The sequence below is a fragment of the Pseudorasbora parva genome, chromosome 16 (assembly GCF_024679245.1).
Source record: "Pseudorasbora parva isolate DD20220531a chromosome 16, ASM2467924v1, whole genome shotgun sequence".
Taxonomy (NCBI): domain Eukaryota; kingdom Metazoa; phylum Chordata; class Actinopteri; order Cypriniformes; family Gobionidae; genus Pseudorasbora; species Pseudorasbora parva.
Genome location: NC_090187.1, coordinates 35,535,739 through 35,561,673, shown reverse-complemented (window position 1 = coordinate 35,561,673; position 25,935 = coordinate 35,535,739). Strand labels below are relative to the sequence as shown.

The 25,935-nt window shown below is 40.6% G+C and overlaps 1 protein-coding gene across 1 annotated transcript in view; it reads right to left on the bottom strand.

The window, feature by feature from the left end:
* tle3a (TLE family member 3, transcriptional corepressor a) overlaps positions 1-17,685 on the bottom strand; it is a 28,892-nt gene extending 11,207 nt beyond the window's left edge. The window contains 8 exon segments of the mRNA XM_067420518.1: positions 22-220; positions 7,801-7,905; positions 8,059-8,121; positions 13,281-13,325; positions 14,845-14,908; positions 15,937-16,037; positions 16,702-16,860; positions 17,293-17,685. Of these exon segments, the coding sequence (XP_067276619.1) occupies positions 22-220; positions 7,801-7,905; positions 8,059-8,121; positions 13,281-13,325; positions 14,845-14,908; positions 15,937-16,037; positions 16,702-16,725 (601 nt within the window). The 5' untranslated portion in view covers positions 16,726-16,860; positions 17,293-17,685.
* Between the last annotated feature and the right edge of the window lie 8,250 nt (positions 17,686-25,935).

Here is a 25,935-nt window from a genome sequence, read left to right as displayed (position 1 = left end):
GTGTGGGAGTCTGCTCCTTACCTCGGTGCTCCAGGTCATGGTGGTTTTTTTCATCCTTCACCGGCAAGTGTGGCTGACTTCCCAGGGCTCCCAGAGCCAGCAGGCCCGAGCCAGAGCCGGTGACTGGTGGGATTCCTGGTGGCTGAAGGCCAGAAGGGTGGGGAGGTAAAGCCACAGGGCCGTGGGCAGCATGAGAAAGGTGTTGGGCCTGGAGCTGCTGCTGCTGCGGAGAAAGACAGACAACGAGTGGGCCGGAGGGAAAGAAATAGAGAAAGCTATGCCACAATCAAAACACTGCTTTCTGGGCGGCCAATTCAGAAGCGAAGGCATCTTGGGATATTTATGTCCTTTACATTGGTTGCAAATCATAATCATGAGCCAGCAAACAACCCTGTCTTTATATTGACTGGAACTTAACCCGAAAATATAATATATTGCAGTGTCTTCCCCTTAGTGATTTTTTTTATTTATTTTTAGGATCCCAGCTTAACTGTAACAAAATTTATGAAATAGAATACAAAAAAAGACCCCATGTAAATTCACTCATTAAATTATAAAACTCATATACAAGCTCCAAAAGAGTCGCCAAGCCCTATTTAAGATAGTTTAAAGACAGCAGGTTGTGGAATGCTGTCAGCTCATTGGCTTAACACCACCTGCTCCTTAGCCCCATCAAAACGCTGGACGGCTATATTTACTTCTCTCACATTTGGGTCTGGTTATTGCACAAAGTATGAGTCACTCAAGAAAACCAAACTTTAAACACCACTCCAACAGCAGCTGGGCCCGCTTTTGTGTGTGCGTGCATGTCAAGCGGCTGCGGCAACGGCCGCCAAGAGCGAGGGGTCCTGTTCTGGCACGCGTTCAAGCCTCCAATACCTCCATCAATATTTGAAAAGCTTGGAGGAAACTGACGAGAGTTAAAAACCACTCAGCATGGGAAGCGAGCAGTTTAAAGCAAGGTTAAATAATACTTAGCAGAGCCATCAATAAAGAAAAAAACAACAACAAAAAACCTAGTCTCCACAATTTATTAGCTTCCACAGGAAGAATGAATTATTTAAATGGCTGTTAGAGCATATACCGCCCAACTCTGTACAGACCTCACCATGCAATCAATGACCATTTACGGTCATTCTTTGAGAATCCTGACTTTTTTTTTGGCTTGACGTAGAAAGGGTAGATGTTATTGGCTATGTACGGCGATCACAGTGGTACAACCTTTCAGAATTATCAGCAGGTCATTAATGCCATGCCTTAAGTAAATATCAATACTAAAGGCTTATTTATAAGTCTGGAATGCTCCAAAAGCTTGCCCTTTTCCAGTGGGTAAATCATTATTAAGATGTCCATCACAGGCCCTTATTCGGGGTGAGTATAATTGCTAACAGCTTTGCGGATTATTTGCACAGCTGGCTGTATATTGAGACTCAGGGCCTTTGAGATTGGCAGGAGAGCGAATGGTATATAGAAGAGCTCCGCTTGGGATTTGAACCTGCAACCTTACCCTCCCCGACACAACAGAGCTGCCAAGCCAATTATGAGCTGTGCCTCCGAGTGTGGATCTGTGAGGAGATGTGATAAGGAAGTGTGTGTGTGTGTGTGTGTGTGTGTGTGTGTGAGGTGTGCGTGTACTGTGGCACTGAGCGTGGGCGAATGTTCTTGAAGAGAGAGTGAAAGGGCAAGAGAAAAGAAGAGAGCTAGTGAGACAAGAGTGGAAGTGAGTGATTGTAAGAGAGAAACAGTGTAGGTGCTAGGGTGCTAGCGTGCGGATGTGTCAGGAAGTGAAGTGAACCGCCAGTGAAAAGGGTGTGTGGGGGAGTGTGTGTGGCTTCAGAGATGACGACTGACCACATGGGAAATTAAAGCAGCAGTTGATTCATGGGGGAGAGCCCTCCCTGCTCATTCTAGCTAATGAGCCACTGATGTGTAATATGCATGGACAATAAGAGAACCCTCATTAGAGACACAGCTATGAAGACAAGAAAATAAAGAAATAAAATGTCTCCAGTAATTTAATATTCCTGCATAAAGACCGTCTCAACTGGTGCTAATCTCTCCCTCTTACAGCAAAACAATGAATCTAGGGCCAGTGTGAACAATTAACAATGGACATATAAAAAGCTAAGTGGCTAAATCAGACAAGCGTCTGCTTCTATTCTCAGGTGTGTATGCTAAACAAAACCATCCTGAGTTTAGTGTTGTTACCATGCAACATGCAGGCCTGAGGGGATTCAAAACCATAAAGCCCCATGATTCGCCCTCTTGGCCACAAACACACATAATTGGGCCCACAGCACAGGGGAGGCAGTCTTAATAGAGATGTATCTATACATCCACAGCAGATGACTGCCCAATGCATTGAGGTGGGCAATATAGCTAAAAAGATTGCATCTTAATTTTTTTTAGCCTTTGAACAACATTCAATACACACATACATACATACATACATATAATATAAAATGTTGTGTTTTTGTGTTGCTTTACTCGAGATTTGTGTTGCTTTACTAATTTGCAGCGATGCGTGTTGCAGTAGCACCATCATACAGTGCCTTGCGAAAGTATTCGGCCCCCTTGAACTTTGCGACCTTTTGCCACATTTCAGGCTTCAAACAATGATATGAAACTGTAATTTTTTGTGAAGAATCAACAACAAGTGGGACACAATCATGAAGGGGAACGAAATGTATTGGATATTTCAATTTTTTTTAACAAATTAAAAACTGCAAAATGATTCAGCCCCCTTAAGTTAATACTTTGTTGCGCCACCTTTTGCTGCGATTACAGCTGTAAGTCGCTTGGGGTATGTCTCTATCAGTTCTGCACATCGAGAGACTGAAATTTTTGCACATTCCTCCTTGCAGAACAGCTCGAGCTCAGTGAGGTTGGATGGAGAGCGTTTGTGAACAGCAGTTTTCAGTTCTTTCCACAGATTCTCGATTGGATTCAGGTCTGGACTTTGACTTGGCCATTCTAACGCCTGGATATGTTTATTTTTGAACCATTCCATTGCAGATTTTGCTTTATGTTTTGGATCATTGTCTTGTTGGAAGACAAATCTCCGTCCCAGTCTCAGGTCTTTTGCAGACTCCATCAGGTTTTCTTCCAGAATGGTCCTGTATTTGGCTCCATCTATCTTCCCATCAATTTTAACCATCTTCCCTGTCCCTGCTGAAGAAAAGCAGGCCCAAACCACGATGATGCCACCACCATGTTTGACAGTGGGGATGGTGTGTGTTCAGGGTGATGAGCTGTGTTGCTTTTACGCCAAACATAACATTTTGCATTGTTGCCAAAAAGTTCAATTTTGGTTTTTATCTGACCAGAGCACCTTCTTCCACATGTTTGGTGTGTCTCCCAGGTGGCTTGTGGAAAACTTTAAATGACACTTTTTATGAATATCTTTAAGAAATGCCTTTCTTCTTGCCACACTTCCATAAAGGCCAGATGTGCAATATATGACTCGTTGTCCTATGGACAAAGTCTCCCACCTCAGCTGTAGATCTCTGCAGTTCATCCAGAGGTGTCATGGGCCTCTTGGCTGCATCTCTGATCAGTCTTCTCCTTGTATGAGCTGAAAGTTTAGAGGGACGGCCAGGTCTTGGTAGATTTGCAGTGGTCTGATCCTCCTTCCATTTCAATATTATTGCTTGCACAGTGCTCCTTGGGATGTTTAAAGCTTGGGAAATCTTTGTATCCAAATCCAGCTTTAAACTTCTCCACAACAGTATCTCGGACCTGCCTGGTGTGTTCCTTGTTCTTCCTGATGCTCTCTGCGCTTTAAACAGACCTCTGAGACTATCACAGTGCAGGTGCATTTATACGGAAACTTGATTACACACAGGTGGATTCTATTTATCATCATTAGTCATTTAGGTCAACATTGGATCATTCAGAGATCCTCACTGAACTTCTGGAGAGAGTTTGCTGCACTGAAAGTAAAGGGGGGCGAATAATTTTGCACGCCCAATTTTTCAGTTTTTGATTTGTTAAAAAAAAAATGTTTACTCCGCAAATGAGTAAAGCAACGCAATAGCCATAAATGAAACTTAAAACAAGTCTTAGATGATCAAAAACACAATGATCTACAATAAAAATTCATAAATGATCTTACCAGTGCTTAGGATGCTCTCTCATATTGCGGTCTTTGAATTTGAAATGAGCTACTGAATAAAATGCATCTTGAATCTTTTGCTTTTGTTGCTGTGTGAACTCTATACCGCGGGAATTGAAGATATGATTTATAGGCTATTCATTTTGCAGAGGTGTAAGGTAGATAAGACAAACTGCATGTTCTTTTTTATTATTATTTGTTTAGATTGTTTAGCTCGTTTCATTTGCAAGTGGCATTGCGAGCTGTATCAACCTGCCTCAGGTCGTCAAAAATGCCTTTTAACTGTGGAGGTAGCTAATATTATAGTAGGCTAAATTAACTAACATTGTAATCAGGGGTGTCGGATTGGGGGGGATAAAGGGTACAATGGGTACTGCAACAATGTAAGCCAAAAAAAAAAACTAAACACGGGCTCCAGTCGGACTCGGGCCAAGCTGTCAGACAAAACCACACTACGAAAAGCATTAAACAAGGCTTCAGATGGCACATGCCCGGGTAATACAGAGACGCCTCGCTAGAGCAGCCAGCCTCGGGAAGAGACTTTCATATGCTTTCCTCCACCAGTCAGGAGGTTGTACTACCGCTGTTTTGTAATACAATACCGCATAGCTTATTAGCATAGCATAGATGAAGTTATGTTATGCACGTAGCTTCGTCCCCCTTTGTGTCGAAATGGTCCCATATGCTTCTTTCACATAGCTTCATTTTGCTAAATATGTCTGTGTCGGCACGTGTGGTTCGTTGTATGTGTCGACATGCTCCGTGAGATAAAAAACCTCTAAACCGTTTAACTGATAGTGTTAATCGGTCAAAAATCAGTTAACGGTTAAACAGTCAATATGAAAATCCCTAAACAGAATTAATTGTTTTTATATGCACCAATACAATGGCACATGGTAGCAAATAACTAATTTTTCAAATATTTAGTAAATTGTAAAATCAGATTACTAAAGTTGATTGAATAAGACAATTTCAACTGATTCCCAGAAATTAATCAAAATTATCACATCTAATACAATATGTACCATAGATGTCAAGCAAAGACGCTATTAAAGTCATAAGACAAGGAATCTAGACTAATGACATGCTCTTTAGAAAACCTTATAAAGAAGCACATTAAAATCAACATAAAACTAAGAAGCTTCGTTTTATGGGCCTGGCAAATTCTGAATATTTAATATATATCGCCAAGATGTATATCGTACAAGCTCCAAAATCAACCACACCCTATGAACTCCTCTGATAACCAGACCAGATCAGTCCAAACAAAACAAAACAAAACAAAACAGAAGAAGTTAAGCATGGTTGGGGAGAAAGAACTAAGAACAATATACAATGTGTAAACAAATTATTTTGCTTTTTAAAAATAAACAGGGCTATCTGTTGTAGATAAACACACGCTGTTTGTGAGGGCAGAAATGCTGAGCTGCTGGAGGAGGCCATCTTAAGACCTCTGATCAAAGTCAAAGCACAGCAGAAAAAAAAAAGAAGAAAAAAAAGAGTTGGTGCCCTAGATGCATCCTATTACCAGCCCTGAGGTTCATCAATAAGAGATGCTGGTGGTTTTTGCTCTGAGGGAGTGTGTGTGTGTGTGTGTGTGTACGTGTAGCACACATCTCACCTTTGCCTTATACTATTTATGAGGACTCTTGCACCTGCGTGAGTGCACACATACTGCCTACTACTGTGTGAATTACAAATAGCCACCTACTCTTTGACAAGCAGTGTTTTCTGCTTTTCAACTTTTTGATGAGTCATTAAAGTTAGTCTGCTGTAATATAACAAAGCTATCAAACGGTGACCCTTGGTGACTTGGAGATAAAGTGGCATTTAAGAGTGACCACATGACTGCTCCATTCAGACCTGATTTCTGGAATTATCTCTGAGTAAGTGTCAATGCTCAGGATCTAATTGAATTCCAATATCAGACAACACAAATCCACCCTCACACCTTCACCTCGCTATTATCAGATTCTTCAGCTGTAGAGCAATCTTTAAAAAGGTGAATCAAAAAGCAGGGTCAGATCAGAGCCTTTCTTCTAGATGAACAGGGGTCAGATTTGTTTTTCCCTACATGTTGATAGGGATCTGGGTCACTAGCCCCTGATCAATAAGTGACGTTTAGAAGGCAGAAGTGGGCAATTCTAGGAAAACAGCAGCTGTAGTAGCTCAGAGATATGTGTGCAAGATCCTATTTGTCTTAAATTCCCAGCGCAATCCAGGTCAGCAGAGAGGAATGAGCCTCCCTTGTAAAACCTGATCTAATTAAAGGTATCCAGCCTCTAATGCTCAAAGAAAGCTCTGAACAGCTTCTAGATGCAGACTCAGGGGACTGAGGATGCTAATCGCATTCATGCCACATATAGAGGAGACTAAATAAAGCAGTGTCCGGTTGTACATTAGATAAACAATAACGCAGCTATGAGCCATCAGGTAAAGAAATGCAATGAAATACAATTGAGACCTAATCAGAGATTGTGCCCATTATCCATCACTCCGATAAACTGGGTTGTTCATTTTCAATCATTCTCTTTTAATAAACAGCAAAATGTTGTAAATTCAGAATATGATGGAAAGTTTAAAGTTAACGCCACCTCAGACCCTAATATACATTTCCTCACTGACTCCACTAGAGCTGCACGATTAATCGTTTAAATAATCGCAATCTCGATTCAAATACCCATGCAATCTTATTTCTAAATGACAACGATTCCGCTATGTTCTGCTGTTTCACGTCACAAGCATCAGTGGAGCGTGAGCAGACTGTATTTTTCCGCTGCCCATGTTAATGATTGAGAGAGTTGGCTGTCAAGCTTCCAAAGTGAACGCTCCCATTCATTGACATAGGCAGCGAAAACGCACTGATCATTCTCCGCTAACAATTGTGACATGAAACAGGCTTTAAACCAAAGATTTTAGGGACTTTGGTTACTGTTTTAAAGTATGATCATTGCACTGCAACATTCAACAGTTTTCAGAGTTGATCTGAAGACAGAGCAGCTGCTATGTAAATGTACAAATTGGGGAACTTCAGGTTTTAATGTTTTACGATACAAACATTTAAATAGCAGGGGACAAATGTGTGCTGGGATAAAAATGTATAGTTTGGGTATGAACATTGATAGCTAGCGATCAAAACAGAACAAACCACTTTTTTGAAAGTGTGCTTATTACATCAGGAGGTGGCAACAAGAGACTAAATAGTGTTTGTCTTTGAATCATTCATTCAAAAGATTCATTCACAAACACGGATTTATCCAATAATGAAAAATGTCTTAATGAATGAGACATATTTTAATTTAATCTGATCAATGTATTTTTTTAAATAAACTGAAGCAATATACATTTTGTCAGAACCTCTAGTAAATTGTTTTGTTTTTCTTCAGAATTGTTGGGAAATCGCGATTTCATTTTTAAACAAAAAAAGAAAGTGTGATTCTCAATTTATCCAGAATCGTGCAGCTCTACAATCCACAAATACATTTTAATCAGCACACAGTATGCATGTACATATCTTTAAACCATTAAAAAAGCATTTATTATAGGGGCAAACCTGCACATGATTAAAATAAGCTACTAATTCCAAAATGAATCGTTAAATCAGTTAATAGGGTTATTTTGCACCTATAACAATGCAGGTTTGCCCCATTCTTAGGGTCAAAAAAAGTAATTAAAGGGGTACACACGGTGAGAGGCAGATTGGGAAGTCCACGTACCCCGATGATAGCATTTAGTTCAGTCATTGTCACTTGCTTTGCACGTTCAACAGCTTGTGCTACCTGCTGTTGGTGCTGCAAGAGGGAGAAAAAAATCTGATTAAATTCAGAGTCAAAGTAGATTCAAAAGCCTAAAAGTTCTTAAATAATAATAAACACTACAACTTAGGACAAAAGTTATGGCTACATATAAAACTTAAATGAAGCTACAATTCAAATAAAACTCACCTCTTGTGACAGAAAAGGCATTATCTGGGCAAGAATCGCATTGAGCCTTTTGGCAATCTCAGTCTGGAAGAGGAAAAGAAAGAGGGGATGTTAAAAAAAGGGTTAATTTACTTCTGTTAAAGTGCACCACTAAGCCTTTTTTAGCGTTTCCCAACGATTAAGCCAATTACCACGGCAATCAGAACCGCTTGACTCGGCACACTCCAAACTGCGTGATATTGACATGTGAAATATTTAAAACATTATGAGAGCCCAAGGGAGAGAGAGAGCACAGCTGCGATGAGTGTATACTCCAAACCACACGAAGAACGAGCCAGATACACTAGAGCTGTGTTAAGAGTAGCACTGCACTTCAGCTGCCATCAGCCTGCAGGTACAGTCTACTAGCACACAAGACTTTCTTTTGTACTTTGAACTTCACATTTTCACCTCTACCATTATCACCACTGATAGGTAATTGCACTAAATAGAAAAGCTTGCAGAAGTTGACTGTTCATTTTTACATGTCTCCACAACAAAATGACTGCCAACTCCTGTTGTTTAGCAGATGTTAAATAATGCAGACAGTCCCTGAGGGCATGTTGGAAGCAGACGAATGTGATAAAAGACTTAAGGGCTGACCACAAAAAAGCTGTTTTATAAATCCTAAATTTATGAATTTTTACCATCCAAAAATTGTACATTTAGTCTCAGCAACAATCAGAGCCAAAAGATTTTCAGCATCTTGTCTGCATCAGTGCTTTTATAATAATAAAAAATAAAAATACTACGACCTAGTAGTAAAAAAAAAAAAAAAAAAAAAAAAACAGTACGCATTTAAAAACAATTTTAATTTAAAGTCAAGCACGTTATTCAGAAATTGGGGCAAATGTCTGTAGGAATACTGACACCTCAACATTTGCATTCTGATGAGAAATTGCTCACATTACAATACCGCACCTAATGAACAAAGGTGGATTACATCCAGACCTGTCAGGAGCCGAGGCCTATTTTGCCTTCTCCAGACCCCACCTTTTTCATTTTCTCAGCAACCCACCCCCAAGTCCCCCCTTCATCTAGCCCACCGCAGGGACCCGACCTTCATTCTCTCTCCACCCGCCTGACCGTTGCCATGGCAACTGTAGCCGAGCAGGCCCCATCTCCTATCGCGCGCCGATCATTATGCAAATGGTACCTCAGCTTGACCGTAACAGCCTGTAAAATCATATTACGTGCACACAGGCAGGTCATTAAATTGAATTTTCGGCCTGTCGATCGGCTGAGTACCGCACACGAATGGCGGATAAAAAGCCGAGCAATAGCGGAGGATGATGTGGGGTCGTTGTGAGAACACATGACAGTAAAAGGAGGAGTGGGGGCAAAGCCAGGGCTCTCCACCCAAAGGCTACATTCAGCTACAGTAGGATGTACTCCATCCCTCTTCCTTTCCATCATCAGACGCCAACAGGAACACAGCACGGCCGACATCACAGCCTCTTCCACTGATGAAAGGAGCTCACATCACAGGTCTGGCACTGGCTTTGACTGAGACCAAAGGAGAGGGGGAGGAAAGCCTCTGAAAAATAACTCTGCTACAGATACATCATCTATAGAATTTATGAGGCTCAGTTCAACCCAGGGCCAGAACGGAGCACAAACACATCACAGGGATTTCGGCTCTATTTTTCATTTCAATGGCAAACACGCAGCACTGCGCCGACCAGGAAATTATTTATAACATATTGCCGAAAATGCCAAGCGGTTGCAGAAGCCAGACACAATATTTTTTTACAAGACACTCTGTAACACCCAAGAAAGTTTTGCTCCCTCCCAATGTATTTTGAGACAAGCTATAGTGGAAATATGCTTGAATAAATATTATTATAATGATATATATATTAAAAGGCTCAGCATGTCAATTTTATATGGTCAACTTTATATAGTTGACCATATAAAATTGACATGCTGAGCATAATCTGAGATTATATAGATATTAATCCATTTCAAAAGCTTATGGCTACATAAAAAAGTGTAATGCACTATATAATGTATATATAACCATGTTTCTTTTAGATAATATAAGTACCTTTTGGTTTAAGTGCTTGATGCTTTCATAAAGTATAAAATTGTAAATATGAGCTTTACTTAAGATTTTATTTTGGCCAAAACAGGTTGTGTGTGTGTAAATATATTTTAAAAAAAACATTAAAAAACATTATATATTGTACATCCCTAAACCAGCTTTACAATTCTTAAAAGCTATATTCAAACTTTGTGTGACAAGCAGAGTACAAGTTTAGCTTTCAGACACCCTGCTATACTCTGGCAAAAAAAAATTACTAGAAGAATGCATCAACAAAATACTGGTTGAAAAGCCAGCTCAGTGTATAATCCTTATTTGCTGAGATAAACCGCGTCAATAGCAGCCTAACATTTGACAGGATTTGCTGAGAGGCCTGGAGAGCATCGAACACATTCCTTAAGGGCTTAACGCGACGCTGACAGCTGGCCGAGTGAGGTCAAGGGTTGCCTTATCTGACACTCACTCTAAAGCTTCATGCTTTATCTTGCAAAAACAATCCTGCTGTCGGGGGAAAACATGTCCGGCGGTGATGTACGTAAAAAGTTGGCATACGCCGTGCGTAATATATGAATCTATGATGAAAGCAGAGCTGTGCATTGAGCTGGACAAGCAGAGCTTTTAGCTACAACTGCGGATAAAAATAGGATGTCACTTTAAGCAGATGAAAGCCTGCCTCTTAAGTGGCGAGCTTCACGCTCTGGTACACAATTACAGGTACTCGGACCTGTCTAGCACCATTTCAAGAGCACTCCAGGGCCAGGCTGTCAATGGCGTGCTGAAAGCTATTTGTCTGTTGCCATCAGCGCCAGCGGAATGGAGTGAGACGCTGATGAGCATTGAATATAGAGGAAAACAACTGGCCCTTCCAGGCATGTGTCTCCATCACAAACAATACTTGACCTAGCCGGGTTGATGGGCCCCTGTATTCTGCCAGGGTGAGAGGGTGGTAATGCTCTCTGACAGCCTCATGCTCAGTAGTTAAGCTATAACAAGGCCTATATATGTGCGTGCCGGAGGTGAGCGCACAAGCTTAACAGGGTTGTTAACTTGCAGCACTGTTGAGAACTGGCATTAAAATTTACCTGCATTGATCAGCGTTAGTAAAGCTGGGCTGTAGGTCTGCACGGGTGGCTAGCTTGTGTATATAAATGTTTTTTTTTCCGTCTCTCACATACCCAGCCTCTGCAAATAGCCCTGCTCTATTATGCATGTGTTTGTAGTGTCATTGTACAGGTTCACCTGGTTTCATGACCCAACCACCATAAACAGTATGACGGAGCGGGCCTGTGTTTTCCAATCCTCCCACCTCTTTATCAGAGGCTTTGTGTACTCATCTCACTGAGCCAGTCAGTTTGCTTTGGCTCACATAGAGGAGGACAATCCAGCAGTTAGCAAACACTTCCTAGGGCACCCCTTATAAATCATTTATCGGCGTCCCCGTGTCAAGCCGGGCCTGACTGGCACAATCTGGGTTTGACAGCGAGGAGAGGGGAGGAGATTCCCTCGGAGTCTTACAACAGGTGAGAAAAACTCACAAAATAAGCCACGCTCTATGTGCACCTCAGTCAGCACAGCGGCTCATTGACATGGAGCAGCTGCCATTACAGCTGCATTCCCTCCCTCGCCATGGCTGTCTGCAGGTATCAGACGCTAGCGTGCATCCTGAAATCCGCATTACGCTGCGACTGTTTAAAATACAAAGTGCCTAGAGACGACCGAATGGATGAGTAAACGGATTGCCTAGCGGTCAGAATTAAATCCTCAGTGCTGAGAATAATGCGGTGCGGATCCGGCAATCTACGCTACCTCGGTTGGTTAACCACTCCCCGCCTGGCATCGGCTCGTGGGTTTAGTTTAACCCAGATCAACAGACCTGGATAAAAGGATGGGATCCGTGTGTTTGCTTATGAACACCATTACCTCCCTCCTCTTTAGCAGGTTAGACTCAGCGTCGGATGAATAATTCAATAGTGCATCCATGGGCTCTGTGGCAGTTCCTGATAAAAGTCAAGGTGCTAAAACGGATCAGTCGATTAACCCGTTTATACAAGGCCCGCCCTCCCACCCCTCTATCCTTTTACTCCTTTTCTCTCACTCTTCTGTCCCTCAGCTGCCAGTTGGGAGATAAGTGGTTAACAGGATGCATCGCAGGGGCAAGGGGCCTGACAGACAGAGGAGTGCAGAGACTCACACCGCGGACACTGATGGATCGCCATCCACCAGCTCCTCCCTGATGCCATTAACCTTCATAAGGTGGAGAAGGGGAGCAGGCTGAGGAAGCTGGGTTGTTTCTAAGGTGGCCTAACTACATCTGGTGCACAGCACAATCTCATTATTATCTAGGGGACGGGACATGTACAATGCATCACAATAATGTCAGGACATATCAGATTAGACTTTGTAAATACGGTGGAAGAGTAACCAAAATTTGAAGGACGTAGTAAGGTGGACGAAAATTAGGAAAGAAACAACTAATCTATAAAATCAACAATATGAAAACAGTTACTTAGTTCTTCTTATAAAAAAGTCACAACACAATTTGCCCAATGCTTTAAATAAGGCCATAAGTCACAGAGTTTCGTGCGGCCATGATACTGGCTTCAGGTACTTATCGGATAAGATATGGAATATATGATTAAATCAAAGAAATAAACGTCCAATAAGCCAATTATTAAAATATATGTTAGTTGCAGCCCTAGAGAAAATGCAGGGTAAGAATTGATTGGAGGGGATGAATTCATGGCCGTCTGTTTTTCCCTTAGCATTAATTTATAAAGGGTGTCTTAAATGTGCTGACATAATAGGGACTCCACAGACTCTGCTCCCTTTAGTCATTAAATCACACGGCCCCTCCTGCCAAAGTCCTGACTTTAATCTTATCAAAGCTGTCTGACCACACTCTACTCAGCACAAGCAGGAAAAGAGACTTGACTCTGTGTGTGTGCGTGCGTGCATGCTTGTAATGTCCTGACTTCTAGCTGATTCTAACGGCTGCTCAAAAGAACACAGTCTACAGTCTCTCTCTCATCATCTCTACGGAGTGCACTTCACTTGTCTCCTAACACACCGGTGTGACTGCATTGACTGACGTCTACACACACAGCGCATGGATCCTCTGTGACTCAAAGATTGTGTGAACAGGGATCAAAGGGCTACATACCTGTTTGTGCATTTCAATGTTCAGCCCATAGGACATCTCATAGTACTGAAAGAAAGAGAAATGAAAAATACTCAGTTTTTTTTTATTCAATCCGAGCCACATCAAACATTTTCACCTCACATCAGAGAGTAGAGAAAAGAAAGTCAGATTCTAGTGAAACAAGAGGGGAAAAAAAAGAGGAGAACAGGCTTTTGCTGCGCACTTCAAAATCATGTCCCATAACAGTCTCTTATATCTGCACAGCTTCTCTTTCTCTGTATGATAACGATAAAAGTTTACAATGGAAATCCCATTTGGTTTTGAGGTCAGAGTTCCCATGCGTTTTGACCAATAAAATACTATATTACTCATATATCGTCCAATCGCTTAAAAAAATAATCATAAAAATTACAAAGAGCAATTCCTAGTAAAATATTATATCTAAGCAGTAAGCAAAAAAAAAAGATTTTTAAAGAAATTATATATATAAAGCTTATATACACACACTTATTATTACATATTAAAAATACATATGTATATATATATATAAAAACACCCATTTCATCATGTTCTATCAAAACCTAATGAATAATATATATATATATATATATATATATATATATATATATATATATATATATATATATATATATATATATATATATATATATATATATATATATATATATATATATATATATATATATATATATATAAGAAAAAGGAAGATTAAAAAAACACCCTGATCACCATGCAGTCCCCTGCACGTCGTGATTTTGACACTATCGGCTCAAACAGTCAGCATGGGGATTCTACATGGTGTTTACCTAACCTCTCCTCCTCTTTTCTGACTGACATGCTTTTTCCTGTGAGTGGAATGTTTAACTAGCGTCCCCGGGTATTGGTTAAAGTCATTGCTTGCGTGTTTACACAAGATAAGAGAATACACTTCCACAGTTTAACCTTGTTTAGTTACACAACGAAAAGCTTTGTTTTTCCTCTCCCTATCATAAATCCTAACATGAGGCTGTTTTGATCTCCTGAACGTCTACGATTGAATTTAGGGCTTTGGTGTTGTGTAAATGATTAAGCCCGTGATTAAGATTAACACTGAATTTGTAGTCATTTGTTTGTGCGTAAAATCTGGTAATCAAAGACGGAACGCTGCAGAGTCTTCGGATTTCAGTTGCGATCTAGTATTTTCCCACAGACGCCTCTGGCACTCCTCCATCACCCCTCACCCAATTTACAGCCATGCATTTGTCTGAGAGCAGCGTCTCCTTGGAGAATAATCAGATCCACACACAGAGGGAGGTAGAGAGAAGGGGGAGAGCAAGGGGGGAGAGAGAAGAGGGGACAATGCTGTGGTCATTGACCCCTACGGCTAAGGGTTGGTGTATGAAAGGGCCCGAGGCTAAGAGCAGTCAGTCAGGGCCCTTTAATAAAGCAGGAGGCTGAACTAAAAGCACCAGAGGGGGTTTCACAAACACATTCTAAAACACACACATACAGAGAGACACGCAACAAGGCATCTGCCTTCACCCCAGCTACTAGTAATGGCAGCTTACATATTGGCTAATCTTACCATGACATAATGGCGCTGCATCTCGGTCTTCTCATTGGCCAGTTTGTCGTACTCCACTTTAAGACTGGGATGAAAACAAAACACATCAGTTACTGAACAAACATGTGTTTTCACTGCTTACACACACACACAAATAATCCACCGTGCAAACATGACGCTAAACAAACAAATTCACATTTTACAGGGCTTCAATTTTAAACGTAGCAAAATCTATTTTTACACTTTAAATTAGGGATGCACCGATATTAAAATTCTGTTCAATGAAAATTATTACGATATTTGGACCAATATAATAATTATTTTCATTTTATGGCTGATATTAAAAATCTAAATTATGTTTTCGAAAACAACAAGAGTAATAATAAAGCATAAATAAAATACATAACCATGTAGCTCAAATCACCAGAAGTTCAAGTTTTGTAATGCTAAAATGAATTCAGACATCATCATAAACAAAATTCACTGAAATTTACTACAATAAAAATATTTTAATGTCCTTATCGGGTAACACTTTACAAGAAGGTTTCATTAGTTAACAACTTTAGTTAACATAAACAATACTTCTACAGCATTTATTAATATGACTTAATTTAAACATTTAGTAATATATTTGGAAAATCAAATTTCCATTTGATTAACATTGGTAATACACTGTGAATTAGCATGAACTAACCAGCATCAATAACTATTAATAAATTCTGTAACAAATGTATTGTTCATTGATAGCTCATCTTAGTTAATACATTATCAAACGTTAACAACAGACCTTATTGTAATATGAAAACACTCTTAAAGAAATTGTGTTTTAAAGGTTAAATCCTCATGGTAATCAAGCACTTTTGTAACCAAAACACAATTAACATTATATGAACAAAATCATCTACAATTAAATAGCCATATTAACAATAGCTAATAAACGATATGGTGCCGATACATCATGCACTTTTACTTCACATTTTTTTCCATTAAGCACACTTTTTAAAACAAAACATGAATTAGATGTATTTTCCCTCGCTTTTGCCTGTGAAACACAATTAGGCCAAGCAGTAATTGTACAAGCTACTTTACGGGCATATAACTCTAAATTATTACCTGTGATACTGGGCTTGCAGGAACTGAAATTCGTCTTTGATCCTGTCACAGGACTCCGCCACTGTGAATTTGAAGCCCGGCTGACCAGGCTGGTGGGGCGCCTGAAAGACAGCCATCACATCAATCAAACTCAATTACATCCTCAGAGAACCAAATTTGTTTTCCACCGACTGCAGAGCGAGCCTCTAATGCATTCTGGGCCCTGGGAGAGCAGCTCTAATATTTCAGCCTGAATGAGGGCTGGGGTGACATCCACGCTACAGTGACATCTGGGAGATAGCAGGAGCACCAGTAGCGTTTTGACAAAGGAGGAGGGGGGAATCTTTACAGTTCTGGATACGCCGTTTTAGTGCCTCACATAAACACCGGCGGGAGAAATGGGGTCGCCTCGCTTGGATAGGTCTGAGCGTGCCAAAATACGCCAGTAAAATAGCTGTTGTTTTCAGCCTCTCTCTCTCTCTAAACCAGGTGCTTGTGAAAAACATGAAAATGTACTAGAGAACAAAGAGCATTTCTTTACCATTCAACTACTTTATTGACAAGAGGCGTCAGAGGTTTTTACCCCACTTCATTGTGCTCCCAACCACCCTGCTCTTTCACATCAAAGCATTATCACAGGCACCAAGGCTTAGCAAATCAAATGAAGGTGCACATCATGCACATCAGGATGTCGTTCGTCATGGACGGGCGGCTCTGCCCTTGCTCTCCAGCTAAACTGATGCAGATGTAGCAATTATGTTCCATATCAGTTCAAGATGCACTTACCGGATGCCGGCCCTGTGGATACATTTTGAAATGTATCCCTTATTTATTGGAGGTCTTTTTGGTGGGGGGTGTCCACTGGCACGCCACTGTACTGTAAAAATCAGCCGGACACGAAGCCCACTGGACGCTGGGGGCAAAAATCCTCTCAGGTCTCTGTTGCTGGAACCCAAACAATGAAGAATAAACAAACAGACGAGGAGGAAACCGTTACATTCAAACAGAGGGCAAAAATGACGGTTGGACATTTAAACTTGCGGTTGAGACGAACGTTAATTTTCACCTGCACTTTAAAAACAAGTCGGTTCATTGTGTCAGGGGGGAAAACTGCTCGAGCGAAACGACACATTCAATACTATTACAAGAAAACATGAACATTTGGTATTTTTCTTTGCTGGTATTTGACAGGACCTCGTCTAGCACTTCACACTGCTTGAAAGAAACCGAATAAGAAGAGCGTAAATGAGTCGACAAAGTGATAAGTGATGAACTCGGTCAGTGTGTGTGTGTGTGTGTGAGTGTGAGAAGCGTTTCAAGTCTCGGTTGGTTGGATAACAAGCTATTGTCGTTAGCTAACCTGCTAGCCCACTGTACCTGTCTTTGTGCGTCCGAACTGCCGAATCACTTCCACTGTTCCAGTAAGTTCTGAAATGTTAATCACGGCTTCAATATCTGAGAGAAAGATACGGTTCCTGGTAGAGGCGAACGGCGGCGAACATCTCTCGTGCGCTCGCTCTATCACAAGAAGCGACTCGATGAGAATCAGCTTCTCCGAGCCCAAGAAATAAAGAGACGCCAAACTCCACGGCGCGAAAAAAAGGTTCGTGTAATCCCCAGAAAACAGCGGCAAAAATATACTTCCGATTTTGAAGAGGTTTTGGACGTTTAAAAGTGTAACGTTGTACTTCTTCGCCGCTCGCGCATTTCCCCTTCGTCCAGCAATGCAACCCTGTGCCACACACAGACAGTCTACTGACACGAGGGCTGAACCACTGCGAGAGCGCCTCCTGCTAGCCAATGAGATGAGAGAACCGAGAGTTTCGCCCTGCCTGCCAATTGCAGGGCCGCGTCCCCACGTGGGGACTGCATCCTGATGCATGACATCATACTCGCCATTTTAGATCAGAACAGGTAGCTCGTAATGCAGGCGCTGAACATTTCTAGGTATTTTTCAACAAAGTGGACCGATGTCACAGTGAATGTCTTTGTTTGGAGATCTAATGCAGTCACAGTATAGACACAGACGACGTTCTCAGCAGAAAACCAACAACATAGTGTATTACAAACACAATTATTCATTATTAAATGTCGGTTAAAACATTATGTTTAAGTAGGTTAGACATCTGGCTTAAAGTATATTAAAGAGTATATATGAAATGATGACGATGAGATTACGCACACATTATATTAACGTATTCGTATACATTTGGCTAACGGTTAAATATAAATAAATCACAATACAAAGATAGTATATAATACGACATAAAGTCTAATCAGTTTAATTTCCCTATTTAAACAACGCAGGTTCAATCGGTGTTTACAAAACATTACTTTCCAAATGTAATGTCTATTCATAACACAACGTGTACATCTATACGAATATGACACATCGTCAAGATGGACAGATAGCTAGCGTTGGGAATATGATGATTGTTCTGGTTTGATCTCCGTGAACAACAGCCATGTCTGAACTCAGAAGAAGCGGCCAATCCTGTGCAGTTCCTTCTGTTGCACCCACGTGGGATCCCTTTGCGGCTTTACAGCTTCTCAGCCAATCACAGACCAGCATTCGTATTCTCTCGACTGCAATTGGACAGTAAAGGTTAAGGCTGTCATTCAAGAAGGTTTGTTGTCAATCAATACCACGCGGGGTCAAGCGCTGACAAATGCCTGTGCTTCTCGCTCTTCTGCCCGTGAATAGTGCCTGGAATGGCTGCTTAATTAGCTTCGAATGGCTTTTCTTTCCAGTTCAAACAATCTGTTACTACCACGTGGTAATGAGAGCCTTACATAAAACAAAGGAGCAAAGGAGCATGCAAACACTTAATAACATTAAAAAAAAAAAATCCCCTCACTCATAATCACATGTTACCCACATATCAATAAAGTCATATTTATGTCATCTACATTTCCGTACAGTTATTAACCATGTTTTAATAGCAAACATCCATCTTATAAATGCATTTTAAAGACAATACGGCATCCTTATAGATAATTTAATTTCTTTGATAAGGGAATGAAGTAAGAAAATTATAAATTATGTTTGAACATGATGGTATTTGTTTACAAACAAATTAGTCATTATTTAGAGACCAATTGCTAATTTTGTGATTAGGACGTTTAATTTTGTTATTTATGAAAAATGTTATGTATAAAATTCCCACTATTCCAATGTTATTTATTAGTATATTTTTATTGTTGTTTACTTGTTCTTGGATTTGCATATTACATACTTTTCTATTTTATAATATGCATGTCAACATATATAATATAATATACAACATATAAACACCAAGGTGGTCTTGTAGGAAAAAAAATGCAATGCACCATGAATTTGCCTAATGTTTATTCCAGGTCTGGGACTCCTTACAGCTCAGTGATGTGAAGTCTTTAGTATTTATGGACTGTGGTTTTGGTTTTGAATTGAGGGTGTCATGCATAGAGACACACGTCATGTTCTGTGGTTGGCCGGTGACTGATACTCTTGATTCTGTCCATCCTTTTGATGATAAAAAAAAAAAAAAAAAAAAAAAAAAAAAATTCAGGAGGTGCTTATCAGGGCTGTTCTTTTGGCTGAAAAGAAGGAGAATGAATGTGTGTGTGTGTGTGTGGGTGTCAGGACTGGCAGACTAATCTCTCCCAGGCAACCCCCCATCCTCCCCAATAGAAAGTGCTTGGATTTAGAGCAACAAAAGACTAGGCCTAACCCCAGGGAGAAGGCCAGGGCCCCTCCACCCACGCAGACCTCCTCACTGTTTATTTACACGGAAACCCCAGCCACTGTGAAACTCCCACCCCCAGAATTTACACATGCCACTATTTGCAGAGGTGCTTTTAATTCTTTGCAGAACAAGGATCGCCTGCCCCGCTCTCAACCTGAGCCGCTGCCCGGTTCCCACACGCACACACACAACCTAAACACATGACTGAAAACAATCCAGCCACGCTCAGACGTTTGAGTAACTATGTGCACAGATTCCAGTTATTCAGGTCGTCTTGTGTGTTTTGATGTTTCTCCCTCTCGCCATTATAGATGGCTCTTCCCTGCTCTGGCTCAGCTGTTGTTAAACATACAGTATAATGCCAGATCATAAGGAGGCTATACGTCTTGTGAGCCCCATTAATGTTTGTACGCTGAAAACGAGGCACAGATAAATTGTAGAATCTGCAGCAGCATTCATCACCATCCGATTGGTGCCTTATGCAGATTGCTCAGTATGTGGTCATTAATGTGACGCACATAAGAAGCCAGGGTGAAATGTAAACTCTCAGCCCATAAATGAGTAATGCGCCACGCTCTCCACCATATTCAATTGGAAGGTTCCCGCTCATGGAGCATAAAATGGGGGGCTTATTTCCGTGATGAGTGAGTATTGTGCCGCAGCGCTGTCTCCAGGGCACTGACATGCTTGTGCTTTGGTACCTAAAAGCCAGGAGGACAGAGAGTGCAATCACACACACGCATTCCAAGCCCACAATGGGCCCAGTGTGTGGTGAAGGGAATTGAATGGCCCACAGTGTATCAGGGTGACTCGTCAGGCTGTAATCAATGCAAACAGGATGAAAGGCCTTATCAAAAGGGACAAATGCAGACATGAACAGTGTCGCCAAACAAAAAGGGATGGAGCCGTTGGCAGAGGCTCCGGTCCAGGCTGAATGCAGCCAGCAGCGGGGAAACAGAGCCAATTACTACTCAGAAATTCTAATTCTCTGACATCAACAGCCACTCATTGATATCTTAAAGCCTCAAGTACAGGCATTAGCACTACGTGCTGCACGAAAACGGAAATGCATTGTCTCTGCACTGCACTGTACACAAATTAGATCCTCTGATAGTCAGATTATTTTTTACTTTAGCGTAATGTGACTTTAAAAAGGATTAGTTGTTAGGGTGTAACAATATTTTTTTTTTGGTATTTTTGGCTCAGCAGATTCATGAATATTCTATTCTGGTGTCACCACTGCCCTGTGCATGAGGGATAAGGACAAAGTCCAAGTCTATTCAAGGTCACCATATTTAGCATTTTAATTAACTGTACTTTTGTTTACCAAATGCAGAGGCGGACAGTAGTGAAGTATTTTTACTTTCCAAGTATTTGTACTTTATGTTTATTATGTTCTTCTTTAAAAACTTTTACTTCACAACTTTCCGAAACATAATATTACATTACTTTTACTCAAGTAAAAAATTGAATTTACTTTACTTAAGTAAAATTAATTCAAAGTTTTACTTTAGTACAAGTAAGAAAGTACAACATTTTTCGTTTTAAATGACATTATGCTTTGGAATGTAGTGAAGTAAAAGTTTTCCAAAGAAAAACAGTGACAAAGTACATTTATTTGAAATATGTACTTGAGTAGAAAGTAAAAATAAAAATACTACTACACTACAACACACCACAATAAAATACACTACTACCTCTGGTTAGAAGTAATAAATAAAAAAACACATACCATTTTACCTCAATGTTTTCTTTGTTCAAACCATTGTGATAGTTATGAGAATATTAGTCATACATTTTTTTTAAATCTTTTTCTCTGCACTTATTATATTTGATTAATATATTATATATTTTTTACTTATGACAACTTTAAGTGAATGTACGTTCAACCAAGCTACACTGAGTTAAAGGAATTTAATAATTTGTAGCATAAACACAAATTTTTAAGTTGATTACTCAAAAAAAAAAAAAAGAGACACCTGCCAGAGTTGTAGTCCTGGAACCAATTAATCATATATATATTAGTTCAAATCAATATGCTAACATAACTTATTTAACATGTATATTTAATGAACAAGTAAGATATTGGCATGAGTGCAGTCATAGAGTCAATGTAGTGTTTACTTCATGTATCTCTTCAGCAGATAATCACAAAAATAATCACAAAAACTTCAACATTACAGAAAGTCTTTTAAATGTCAAACATAACAGCATTAAACACTAACAGGTCTTTCCCTTCACTGAAAAAAGTATTTCATTGAGTTACTACAACCTAATAAAAAAGCAAAATGACGCATAGGCTTTTTAGAGTTTAAATTACAGATGATATTAAGTTGATATAATAATCACTATTATTATGTCAACAGAACTCTATAAAAGAATGTTTGCAATTTAAAAGGTTTAATTAAAATAATAATTTAGATTTTTTTTAACTTGCAACCATGCATTTGTTTAAGTTGTGGCGACATGTCCCTTGAATGACTTTTTAGTGTGTCTGTCACTAATAAATGCAATTCGACTAATTCCTCAGCCTTTTGATATCACCTCAGGCGAAGATCTCATTACACGCGAGTGTCTGAAAAGTACAGCTGCCTCTGCAATTTGCTGGAACCGCCAAGGGTAAAATGCTGGCAGAATGAACAGTAAAGATCCCCCAAAACCTCTCAACCACAATGACCTTCTCACTGTGTTGTCGTAAAAATCAATAGCCCTGTCTACACTGGCTTTAGAAGGGGCCTAACGGCCAAAGAAACGCCTCTCGCGCACACTCCCTCCGGCCTGTTAATATTTCACTACCAGTCAGATGGTCATTTTTTCCTCATTTGGAGGATCTGTTGAGAGTATATTCATATCCTCAGAGCAAGGGTTAATGCTATTCAGCTTCTGACAATAAAATGCTACAATGAGTCCCGTTTCGAGAACACAGCCGCATTAATGACTATTGTGTGCAGTGACTGACTCATCTGTCAAGAGGCTTGTATGCTCCCATTTACAAAGCCTCTCCTCCACCATAATGGTAACGGCCATCATTTATTCCGCTCAGGCTGGCAGACTGTGTGATATCAAACCCTTGAAGTCTGACCTCCTGTCAGGCATTCTCAGCTACAAAAAGCTACTGAAAGCCTCTCTTGTGCCATTGTTGATTAGCAATCCATTAATATAGAGCATCACGTAGCTTCAGGTTAACCGCAAACCAGCGAGACGATGACACTTGAGAATACATTTTTTTCCCCTACGAAGGCATTTCAGTGTTGTTGTAAACATGGCGCGACCCCCTCCGCTCTCTTGTTAGCGTCAAACCCATGGCCGCAGCGGCAAAAGGGCCCTCTGTTATCCGCACTCTCGCCTTTTCTCTTCGAGTCACATCTCACTCAGACTAGGCCAGAGCAGAGCCGTTAGATAATTGCTAGCGACACTTACTTCGGCATTTACATCAATTTCACAATGAGCCGCTAAAGTTCCCAGAGCCTTTCCTTTGAACTCCCGGAGCACAAACCGCTCCGTGTCCCTGTTGGATTCGTTCGCTCTCATTAAAGCGGAGAGGGATTAGTCACTGGGAGGGAGATTTTAATGGAGTATTGTGTCATTATTATTCCACACTGATCAACAAGGGCCTCTTGCTCGCCACCGTTCCCCCAAACTACCCCATACAGCGGATTCTCTCTATTTTTCTTTGGGCTCGTAAAAATCTAGCTCAAATTGTCCCCAAAGGACGAAGAACACAATGGGCCGTAATCAAGGTGTAAACCCACCACACCTTGCAAGATGACGCCATTAGCATCTTGAAAATAGGGGAAGCTGTTTTTCACACACCTCCCCCTCTCTAGTCAAAAACATCATTGTCAGTTTATGCCCACCCCCCTAAAAGATTAATCCGATTCTAATTAGATTCTGCCTCTCTTGTATTTTCGCACAAATCAACACTATCTGTTGTACATCTGCGAAGGTCTCGTTTCTTGCGGTAGCAGTTAGATAAAATCAATGGAGTGTGATTGATGTAAGCTTTGTGCCTGACAGTTCTGTGATGAATCTAAGCAAAACTAATTGTCTGACAGATTTCCAGCGTGTGCGCGCTCGTCTGCGAGTGCCGAGCTGCTGGGAAGGGAGACAGCGGAGCATATTACAGGAACGTTGATGTGCATTATTTTGTAGATCACTTCAAGACTGCATGGAGATCTGTTGCCATGGGAACTGAAAGCCCAGTGGATTGTGGGTCAATCACAGAGAGACTTGTCTGAGCAGATAGAAGGGGGCGTCGCCTGTCTGCAGCTGAGAACGCCACCCTCGGGGAGCGCTGCAGGTGGTTGACTGGGTCATCATGTCATCAATGTGCCAGAAACCATAGCGGGGACCCTCAATATGTAAGCATGAAACAGTGGGGCTGTTATTTTCACGTGCTGGCGTGATGGACTTTCTAGGGCTCCAGATGACCCTGTGTTTGCCAGATATTCTCTCTAATGCTGAAAGAAGATGCAGGCGCAGCTTGCTTATTCCCCCTTACAACAAACAGCTTTAGCGTGCTGTCTACTCTCATAACTGCTCTGTCGCTGGATGCTCTTCCATGCCAGGAGACTCACCGCAGGTTTCGAGAGCTGTCTACATGCCAGGTTGTTATCTCCTACGTGCTTGTTACTCACTTCCAGAATGTCATGTGCACTGAACGCCGTTATGCTTGCTTTCCGCTACGCACACACACACTGGCACTCTACTGTTCAATCAAAATTGATTATTATTTCATCTGTTCATAAAGACTTAATAAAACAACAAATGATATTCCTTTTCAAAGCTGGAATTTAGAATGTTTTAGTCAAAACATAATCTCTTTGTAAAGGTGCAGTACATAGTTGCCATGGGAACAAGTATGAAAAGTGCAATCCAAAAAAACACAACAACGTATGTTCGTATGATAAATGATGACTCATATTTTGCAAAACGCATTCGCCACTCCTATATAAGCAGTATGGCAGGTCATTCTTCTAATTGACTTATAATGAAATGAAAGGATGGCTGTCCAGGTCAACCTTACCCTGGACTCAACAAGTTAGCAACTGCAGTCCGATAACCACACGTCAAAACTGATTATGCAAAGTAATGCATTAAAGTAATATTTAAAAAAAAAAGGATTGAGAAGGATTAGGAGGCAGATTAAGTTATCTGTTGTCTGGCCAACAGTGGTGTTCTGTGATTATAGAGATGTATTACAAGCACCGAACACAGATATGACAATAATAAAAATTGCACCCCATGCCCCTGAGGCCAGAGGACCTCTGAATAGAGAATCTGCCAAACCACACTTGTGGGAGGAACAGAAGAACGATTTGACAGATCTCAAGATGGGAACTTGGGAATTGAAGGATTATGGTTTCTTAATGATTCCATCAGCAGTTTTTTTTAAATTTGAGGAAGAAAGGATAAAGAAAAAAAATGTAGTTTTGATGTGAATAGTGAAATCATTTCACTTCAATAATAAATGTAATTCTGTCAGGACAACTCTGAGTGTTTGGAATGGTAATGGGTATGACAATGTTGATATGTTTTGTCTTGATGAAATAGATCTGCTACAGAGCATGTACGGGACTTGCTACTGCCAATAAATTCACCACACACTGCTGTGAGCAAGTAAGACATGCTGCTGCTGTACAGTGTACATGAATTACCCGTAGCAGATCTATACAGGTGGAGCTGGGGAAGGTGGAGGGTTTCTGAAAGGGCGCTGCACTGCTAAGGCAAATGTTACCCAAGTATTTGAAGATTGAACAAACAAGCTTATTGGCTTCTGATACAACAGGAACCAATCAGCTGTGCCCTAAAGATGACGATGTGATTACGAGCAGGTTGAGTTAAAGGACCTTTGAGCCTGTGCCATCTAGAGCTTCATGACAGAACTTTTTATAATAACAAATAATAAATAAATAAAAATTATTTCAATAATTATTTTGTTTGTATTAGTGAGAATTAAATTAAAATGTTGTATTAGTGAGTTTGTATTAGTGCGAATTAAAATTCTTCCATCATTTGTATTTCTTTCTTCAGCTGAACAAAAAATAAATTATTTTGAAAATTTTCAGTAATCAAAGAGTAGATGGGCCTTCCATTGTCTTCCATCTTCAGCGCGCGTGCAGACAGGGTTGCGCATTCTAAAATTCGCGTTCATATGTCCACATATCACATAATAGTCGCTTCAACCTGTGGACATGGAAAACAACCCACGGAAAAAAATGCGGACATGGTAACAGTGCAGTTGAGCTCTGTTGACATTTGACAACTAACGCAATGCGTCGCTTCGTTGCTCTGA